This window comes from Malus domestica, chromosome 01, assembly GCF_042453785.1.
Source record: "Malus domestica chromosome 01, GDT2T_hap1".
NCBI lineage: Eukaryota > Viridiplantae > Streptophyta > Magnoliopsida > Rosales > Rosaceae > Malus > Malus domestica.
In genome coordinates this window covers 12,427,898-12,438,237 of record NC_091661.1, presented here as the reverse complement: position 1 = coordinate 12,438,237, position 10,340 = coordinate 12,427,898, and the positions used below count along the sequence as shown (strand labels likewise).

At 35.8% G+C, this 10,340-nt stretch overlaps 1 protein-coding gene across 1 annotated transcript; it reads left to right on the top strand.

The window, feature by feature from the left end:
- Positions 1-2,235: 2,235 nt before the first annotated feature.
- Positions 2,236-3,093, top strand: LOC114826059 (vicilin-like seed storage protein At2g18540). Its single transcript, XM_070822189.1, has 2 exons — positions 2,236-2,601; positions 2,758-3,093. Exons 1-2 carry the CDS (start codon positions 2,236-2,238, stop codon positions 3,091-3,093), a joined length of 702 nt encoding a protein of 233 aa, XP_070678290.1.
- The last annotated feature ends 7,247 nt before the right edge of the window (positions 3,094-10,340 follow it).

Here is a 10,340-nt window from a genome sequence, read left to right as displayed (position 1 = left end):
CACAAACATTCCATAAGTGTTTGCAATCATTTTTCTTGCGGTTCTCGCTTTATTTTACTTTACTTTTCTTTCTATCTTTACCTTTTTAGAAGGATTGCAAACTAGTTTGGACCATCACTAATCAGTTTGTGGTCTTTTTTTTTTTTTTGCATTCAATACGAAAGAAATATAAAATTTTTGTATTCAACGCATTGAAATGACCTTAAATATGGACTTAACCCCTCCCTGAGAAAAATCTTTTGATACGAAGGCCAATTTACTTGTGGCGCAAGCAAATAACCTATATGACATTTAAAAATAAACAATATATATATGTTGGTCTTGACTAGTAATGCCAAGCCTAAAAACAACTGTTTTTACAAGAGAGCCTCAAAAGCCTAATCAAGGCTTTGCTAAGGCACCTTCAAATTGACAAGAGTTTATCATTCACGCAGGGGAGAGTTGTGTACGGATTTCACATGCCAACAAGTGCTATTCACACACGTTGTAAATTGATTCTTTTTAATTCTTTCGATTCAACAGTCGATAAATTAAGAGAAATATGTGTGAGATAAAAATAAGTGTGTTGATAGTACCACCTTTTTTTTTTTTAAGTAAAAGTGTGCTCACACCATCGCGCACACACTTTGGAGTTCAACAATAGCTGCAAAACCAGACTAGTTAACCAGTTGCCACAAGAACAAAACAAAAGGCAAATAAATCCAAGGTCAAATGTCAAACACGGTGGCGTGGATGGACATGCAACGTCGGATAGCGACAGTTTGCTTGATGGATTCGGAAAGTTGAATGAGACGTCACCGTCAGGACAAACCCCACGAGAGTGACTGGCACACAGAAAAGGAAGAAGAACGAGTGTTTTTTCATAAGGAAATTGAAATATATGATTTTGGAGGAGAAAATATTTTATGGTTTTATGTATTATAGAATATTTTGAGTTTTTTACTCGTTAAACTTTTTATTTTTATTTATTTTTGAGTAAAAATTTATCAGTAAAAATTCGGTAGCGTTCGCTCTGTAACACAGTAGAACAGTAGGAGTAGATTAGTTTTCTCCCTTTGATGTGTGGTTGGCGTGTGCATGAGTGGTTATATGCATACATTTCACGCATGGTCAATTTCTTTGACTTTACAAGCATTTTTAGGTGGGGTCATCTTGTTAATATATAATCCTACGATAGCTAGATGGGGTGGCTTTTTTCCAGTAGTTATCCGAATTGTTCAATGAATCAAGTTGTTAGTTTTTGGAAGATATGGGGCCTTTTTTCAACCTCCGACGACTTAAAGTATGTTTGCTATCCTCTTCTTGTCGATTTAATAATTCATAGCTTGGGAAAAGAATGTAATAAGGACAAGTATTTCACCATTAGAGATTTAGGTATACATGCATGCGTTTCCATTGATTAGTTTAGTTTTATAAGCAGACTAAATTTGACGACACATGAACTTATAATGCTCGGATTCCTACTTCTTTTTCTCTGTGCATACGCATTACCTGCTAGTGGGGGATATTTACTTTCTGTCTTTAGCTTCAACAAAAATTAGGAAATGAAAAGTTAGATGTAAACAAATCCTAGCTGTCTCTGGCGTTATTCATGTAAGAAAGATACCTCATACCATACAATACTGGATTTTCCATTTCATCCCTTTCCGCTTGTATTTGTACATTTGTTTTATAATAAAGTATCAAATATATGTTAAGGAAAATAAATTAGAGAGTTTTTTTTTTTTTTGAAAAAAGGCTTCTTCACATTTATTACAACGAAAAAGATACACAAAAAGAAACCCAATGCCCAAACATCACACATAAACAAGCAAAACACGGGCCAAAAAAGACAAACTACAAAGGGCCAACCAGTAGGTGAAGCCCAAAATGCACAAAAGAGGTTCCAAATACCAGACAATTCTACTACAGTCGCCACCGTTATCGATCTGATCAAGTCCTCGTCCATAGCCAAGCAGCACCAGATCAATTACAGCATCTCACATCGATTAACGTCCCGAGCACAGCCGCAAAGAAAGGTTAGGCAGCAAGTGATCGGAAGAAGCCAATTATCAGGATGAAGTTTGTGGCAACCCACGAACAACACTGCCGGTAAAGGCACAAACAGTGAGAAGGTGGTGGTGTTGAACACCCGAGTCGGTGGGAACACCGAAACTTTACACACCATCTCTAAGAACCGCAACAATTTGCGGTTTTGAAACGGCTGCATATCGGAGCAGAAAAGAGCAAGGAGAAATGCCACTAGGGGTAGGAAAAAATGGCCAGATCGGAAAGGAGAGCAGGGGAAAAAAAGCATTGGGAGAAGAAGAAAAAGAAGAAGAAGGAGCAAGGAGAAACGCCACTGGGGGTAGGAAAAAATGGCCAGATCGGAATGGAGAGCAGAGGAAAAAAAAGAAGCATCGGGAGGAGGAGGAGAAGAAGAAGAAGAAGAAGAAGAAGGAACCACAACAATTTGCGGTTTTGAAGCGGCTGCATATCGAAGCAGAGAGGAGCAAGGAGAAACACCATTGGGAAGAAGAAGAAGAAGGAACCGCAACAATTTGCGGTTTTGAAGCGGCTGCATATCGAAGCAGAGAGGAGCAAGGAGAAATACCACTGGGGGTAGGAAAAATGGCCAGATCGGAAAGGAGAGTAGGGGAAAAAAAGAAGCATCGGGAGAAGCAAAAAGAAAAGAAGAAGAAGAAGAACCACTGGGGAAGAAGAAGAAGAAGGAACCGCAACAATTTGCGGTTTTGAAGCGGCTGCATATCGAAGCAGAGAGGAGCAAGGAGAAATACCACTGGGGGTAGGAAAAATGGCCAGATCGGAAAGGAGAGTAGGGGAAAAAAAGAAGCATTGGGAGAAGCAAAAAGAGAAGAAGAAGAAGAAGAAGAAGAAGAAGAAGCAAGGAGAAACGCCACTGGGGGGAGGAAAAAATGGCCAAATAGGAAAGAAACGCCACTGGGGGTAGGAAAAAATGGCCAGATCAGAAAGGAGAGCAGGGGAAAAAAGAAGCATCGGGAGAAGAAGAAGAAGAAGAAGAAGGAACCGCAACAATTTGCGGTTTTGAAGCAGCTGCATATCGGAGCAAAGAGGAGCAAGGAGAAACACTAATGGGGGTAGGAAAAAATGGCCAGATCGGAAAGGAGAGCAGGGGAAAAAAAGAAGCATCGGGAAAAAAAGGAAGGGAGGAAACTCTCACAGAAGAAGAGAAGGGCTCTCACGGAAGGAGAGAAGTTTTATAAATTAGAGAGTTTTGCAGAAATCAGAATTGTACAATAAAATTAGATAAAGATCATGCAGCTTTGTTTCTGCCAATATAAACAAAGTGTTAATTTATGGAAGAAGAAAACAGGAAGATTAGGAGAATAGTGGCAATCGACTCCAGCCAAAGCGAGTGTCGACGCCTAAGAAGGTGGACAAGATGAAGACCCTCACCAAAAGGAAGGGAGGAAACTCTCCCAGATGGAGAGAAAGGCTCTCATGGAAGGAGAGAAGTTTTATAAATTAGAGAGTTCTGCAGAAATCAGAATTGTACAATAAAATTAGATAAAGATCATGCAGCTTTGTTTCTGCCAATATAAACAAAGTGTTAATTTATGGTACCAATAACATTATTTACCAGGACGATCGAACTTCTCTAGATCAATAGCCTTCATTCGAAAATATCATATTCTTTTAAAATAATTTCCACCATAAAATTAATTAATAATATGGAAAGTAGTTTAACTTACTTATAAGTCATTGCAAGGTCCATACTCTCATCAATATGAGATTTATTCTCAACACTCCTCGATATTTAAGGAAGGGAGGTAATCTCAGATCTTGTCATCTACGTGACATACACACTTGGGGTAGAACTATTGATGAGTCGATATTATACTATATATTTTACCATATTTTTAGTATTAATTTATTGTTTATTTTGTGAGAATTTTGATACTTTGCTTTATTTCTTAATATAGGGCATTCAACTTCCTCTTGAGAAAAACGTGAGCAAATGGATGAATTTTGGAGTAATTCCAATTGGAGGACGTTCGTGAGTTGCTTAGCTTGATCATGTCAAAATATTAGATTTTTCCACCAAACGATTATTTTCTGGCGATGAAATAAAAAAACAGTGCGCAGTGATGGAAAGTGTTCAGCATAATCCAAGCTTTAAATCCAACTATTTTGGGCCAGTTTTGGAGCAGATATGGGTCTAAAACATGGCTGTGCAGATTTTAGGTGAATTTTACTATTCAATTTAAGATTATATTTCCTATTTGATTTTAATTTATTTGTTTTCCTAGTCTTATTCTAAGACCTTCTCTAGGTAGGGTTTTATTTTGTAGTAGTATAAATAAGACTTTTTAGCCATTAGGGTTTGAGAAGAGAAAAGGAGAAGGCACTACTCTGGAGAACATAGTTTAGAGAGTTTTTGATGATTCAAGTTTATTTTCAAAGTGTTTTCTATCCATGTTCTTAATAGTATTTTGTTTAATGATTGTGCGTAATTAATTTCCGTTTGCTAGGGCAAGGCCACGAGCCTTACTAAGAATATGTAGTTTCTTTTCAATTTACTTATGATATTATGCATGCAGGTTTTGAATTATTAATCATCATGTTTAAGCTATCTAATTGTCTTTATGATTGGTCATCATTAGGATATTTAGAAAAGTAATTCGATGCCAATTTGACAGAGGACAGTCCTTGAAATTGACAAAGGCTTCTTGTGGTTAATATGTGTAACTTATTAGAATGGACGACACGTCTTAAGGGTTATATGATTTTTCAAAAGGTTTTCACAAAACTTAATCGGTCTTGCATGTTCACATTCGATCTAGACATCACAGACGGGTTGTATGTTAGATATACGTTCTATGTTAGAGGTTCCAAGTATGACATACTTTAGGAAAATCTAACCATCAAAATATGCATGAGTAATTCATAAATAATTGGAAGAATTACGTAGGATTGTTAAGGTGACGCGGAACCTAGTGCTCAAATTTATTTTCAAATCTATTTTCTTTTGTTTTCTTTACTTTACCAATTTATTTAATTTTTTTTAATTAAATTCGTTTTTAATATTTTAGATCATAAAATCACCATTTTTCAAACTTTGTTTTCAAATATTTAATTAAGATTTGGTGTAACATACATTATTCATTCAACCATGTGGAAACGACCTTGCTAAAGCCAACTATACTACGATTACCTTATACTTTTGCAAGTATTTTTCAGTGTTTTTATCCCTACATTTGAAGGTGGTAAAAATCATATAAACTATGTCTGAGCCCTCAGATGGGTTAGGCTGAAATGAGTTAGTCGTCCAAGCCAGTCCACCCCAACAAATCCCCCTTGAATTGGGTGATTCAATCTGCCTACCCCAACAAAAGTTGCTGCAGCGCACACAAATTCCCCTTGCTATTCGTTGGGCTTAACTCCCCCAGACTCAGCACTCAGGTTGTTATAGCCCGCTTCTGCACCTTAGGTGATATGGCGTCATGCCAACGTCACATGACAAAAAAAATTTGCAGGCTAGGGCGATGGAATAGATAGGCCAAGAGCTAGGGAAAGCGAAGAAGGACAAACGAAGCAAGCTCCAGATCTGCGTACCAGGATGAAGGCGAAGGTGAAGGCGATGAACTCTGCCTAAGGAAGGAGAAAGGGATGGCTCAAAAAACGAGGGAGGGAGAAATGGATGGTTCCAGAAACTGACGATGGCATTCTGGTTGCAATCTCTGTGTTGTGACGGAGAAAATGAAGGGCAGAGGTAGAAAAGAAAGGAGAAAGGGATGGTTCCTTAAAAGAGATATTTTTGTTATTATTTTATCAAAAATAATTTTTTAAGGTGAATTGCATAGGCAATTTAATTTAGGGATGGAGATGCTCTTGGACAATTACTTTTCACTAAGACAACAATTGTCAATTGTCCAATAGTCTAGGCAATAATCACCCTAAGACCATCTCCAACCCTTGGGTTAAAACCTAAGAGCCTGTTTGGTATCCTACTAAAAAACTTGAATTGTTCTTAAAACTAATTTTCAGAATCATCTCTTAGAAATAGTTTTTTTTAGGTTTCAAAAACTTGTTTGGCATTGAACTTAAAAACTGTTTTCGAATCTAAAAATTTGAAAACTTGTTTGGTTTAACTCTTGAAAACAGCTTCTTTTTTTTTCTTTTTTCCAATTATGTATTTGTTTTAAGATATACAAAACATATGAAATTAAACCTTAAACATACTATTTTGATATCTATGTGCTAATGCAACACATATATGTTCGATAATCAAATTAAACTTCAAGTCTTAGATAATAAATATTACATTAAAACATTCTAGAAAACCAATAAACTTTGAGACTAATTGTTATTGACGTAATCAAGCCACATTGATCCGGCTATGTGGTCTCTAACATCATTCATAACATTGTCGTCATTCAAATGCATGTTTTCCCCTTCTTGATTAGGCCCCGAGCTTTCTTCATCTACCACATCAACATCATTGTCTTCAAATTGTTGAAACAAAGTATCATTCCTTGATTGCATTCCAATGAAATTGTGCACGGCACAACATGCAACGGGAATGCGTCTTTGCTTCCTAATTGGATAATTTGGCATCAACTTTAGAATAGGGAAACGATTCTTAAGCACTCCAATGCATCGTTCAACAACATTACGTAGTGATGAGTGCCTAAAGTTGAACAATTCCATTGCTCCTCTTGGACGTTTACCTCTTCCTCTAAAATCACGCAAGTGATAACGCACTTTGCGATATGGTGCAAGAAACCCACTCATGTTGGCATAGCCGGAATCAACAACATAATATTTTCCTATTCCAAGAACAATGCATATAAGTATTTCACTTGAGCCAAATACAAAAAGAAAAAAAATTACAAGTAATTTGATATGTTTCTATGACTTCGTACCTTTTTTAGGCATTGGAAACATATTCTCTTCTCTTGTTATTGCATCCATCAACACTCTCGAGTCATTAGCCGTTCCTTCCCATCCGGTGTAGACATATGTGAACATCATATCAAATGAACATGCCAACATAATATTTTGTCACACTAACTTTTCTACCTCGGTATGAAATTTGTTTTGATGAAGGAGCCCATGCACTGATATGTGTTCCATCAATAGCACCAATGCAATTCTACCATTTTATAGTTCAAATCATAACATATTAGTACACAAAATATAGTTTACTTCAACCTAAGTTGTTATTCTAGAGCTTTAAACATGTATCTTTCTAGGTTTTGTAGAAAAATGGTCATGATCTAACTAAAAAATAAAATGTACTTTATAAATATATTACCTGAAACCATGGGTCATACTTTGGATTTCCCAAAATCTCAGAAGGTGTTGCATCCATATTTGGAGGTTGAATTATATGAGTACCAAGTCGACATATTGCTTTGAGAACTCGATTAAATTGTCTTGACACAGTCTTTTTCGAATGTTGAAAAGTTTCAGCAATTACCCTGTTGCAGATTGTATGACTGATAGTAAACAAGAACATGCATACGGCCTCCTCCACACAAACTGATCTATCATCTTGTAGAAAGTTCATCTCTCTCAATGTCGAGCACAAATTCTTGAATGTGTTTTTATCCATCCTAATAATATCAAATAACCTATGTGGATGTCCATTCAATAAATCTATCACATATTGGCAGCTTGAAAAATGTGAAGTCATGCATGGCTCTTTATTTAAACGTGAGTAATGATCATATAGTCTTGTAACTAAAAGCAACTCTCCAAGTGAATCATCCAAATCAGATGATGAATCACTTTCTGAACTTGAATCATTATTGTCCACTTCAATTGAATCCATCCTATATAGACAAACAAATAATTATATTCTACAACTATCATGTAATTAATAGCTAAACAAAGTAACAAGACAATACTATAGGATAATAACATAACATTAATCATATTACCAACACTAGTCATTTCCATACTCATTTAATTATAGTTCATCATAAAGCAAAAAATCTCAATACCAAACACAAAAGCATATCCATATTCATCTTACTAACCCTCATCATATTACCAACACACTAACTAACAACCAACTTGGACTATTGAGTTTTCTTACTAGGGCTCTAACTATTCATTTTAGACTATTGAGCCATAATTTTTTCCTCGACTCAGACATCTTCATAAACATCCTCCTCCAATCCGAGCTAGTGAACTTCTCCAAAGCTTTCAAATAAGCGGTATCATCAACATCTTCCATGCCCTCAAGTACTTCCATACAATCTTCAATGGTACTTAACTCTCTCAATGGGGAGGATACTTCCTTTTCTCTTTTATGCTTAACCTTTTCCAATGTAGCCTCAGTCTTGGCATCAAGTGACTTTGCCCAAGCTACAAGAGCTTCGTCCATTTTGGTTGACTTGGATGATTTTGACTTTGAGGAAACATTTTCCCCCAATTTTCCCAATAGTTGCCTAATTCTAAAGAAACCCAATAAACCCAGCTGCAACAGACCTCCAAAACCACCAATAAAAACACAAAATTGACCAATTATACAAACAATCAAACATTCATGCAATTCAACACAAACAGATAATACAGAAAACAAGAGAGAGAGAGAGTTACAGAAAATTAAATCTGAAATCGAGTCACAAATATGCAAGGTGAAATGGGTCTCTTCGAATTGGATTGAGGAATTGCAGTCTCAAAGACCCAGAAACTCAAAAAAAGGGATTACCTGTTTGTCTTTATCCTTGGTAGTTCGTTGTTGGTGAGGTGCAACGCCGGATCATGGTCTGCGCAGCACAGCTCAGACCTCCATCGCGGCACAGGAATTGAACTCGTGAAAAAAAAAAAACCCTAAAACCTGACTTTTGTTGTTTTCAAATTATATTGGGCTGTTTTTAAAAAATTTTAAGTCCAGTTTTGCAAAATGGGCCTACCAAACATGTATTTTTACCTTAAAACTTAAAAATTGTTTTTGAGTTAAAAACTTTGGACTCAAATCCAATACCAAAAGGCCCTAAATTTTTTAGCCATAAAATTTTGGTTTTAACCCAGCTTTTCTCCTCCAACCATTCTGGGTTAAATTTTTAGTTCAAGATTATTAAAGAATGAATTTAGGATAATTTCTTTATTAAAGTAACTTTTTTTTAAAAAAAAAATTAAAATTATGTAGACTATTCTAATTTAATTTTATGAACATTTTAACGTAAAAATATTTAGATTCCGAGAAATATTGAAAAATCACTAATTGACACCATGAAACTCGTGGAACAATACGAAAAAATATGAAATACATAAAATATTTTTTTCAATTACTTTAGCCGTTGGATTTAAATTTAGACGGTTAGATATCTTTTTTTACCGTTGGATTTGATCAAGTTAGATCGTAATAGTTAGATTCAATGAATTTGTAAATATAAAACTAAAAAAGTATACATATATGGTGGGCCATCTTCACTAACCTAGGGGGAATCTTGGGCTAAATTTGTTCCATAAATGAGTTTTGAGGTTTAACTCATATTTGCCCCAAGGGTTGGAGCAAGATGGGGTAAGTTTAGAACCTAAAATTTGAGTTTTATTCTAAAGTTTGGAGATGGTCTAAGGGGTGGAGTTGCTCTTAGAGTAGGATCCCATATTTAGCTTAGAAAATGGTGGACTGTAGTCGTGCAGCTTTGTGTATATAGAAAAATTGACCCCATAACAGGTCTTATCAGGAGTTACCCATCCCTTGATCCTATTTTGAAAGCATGTGGATTTTTATGGGTCTAAGATAGTCAAGATGTGCCACTTAGTAATACAGTCTAGTTGTATTCTTCTTTATTTGTAAATGAGAGGTCTAAGGTTTGATTCTTGTCAAATGCGAATTTGAACTACATTGTTGCTAGCCAATTTTGAGACTTAGTCGAATCCCTCACTATTTGATGTAGATAATACCGTTTGTTCAAAAAAAAAAAGACAAGATGTGGGAAAAGGCTAACACTTGGGGTAGAATGCAATAAATATGAAAGCTCATTGTCAATGAGAAACATGTAGCAAAGGTACGTGTAATATGGTCCAACAGGTATATAATTTTGAGTCATATATCTGTCTAGGAGTGCAGCTAGCTAGTAGAAGAAAAGGGTTTGTTATTGCTTCTTACACCATCAGTGCACATCGGTGTTTTGTTGTGTGATAATCATTAGTAAAAAAAACCCTTGCACAACGAAACACACATCGTTGCGCAAAGTCACTTCACTTTGAGCGACAAAATTTTAAACTTCGTCATGCAAAGTCTTGCGTGATGAAATTTGTGCAACGAAACACACATCGTCACGCAAAGTCATTTTGCGTGACGAAACTTTAAACTTTGTTGCTCAAAGTCTTTACAAAAATAAATAAAATACAATAAA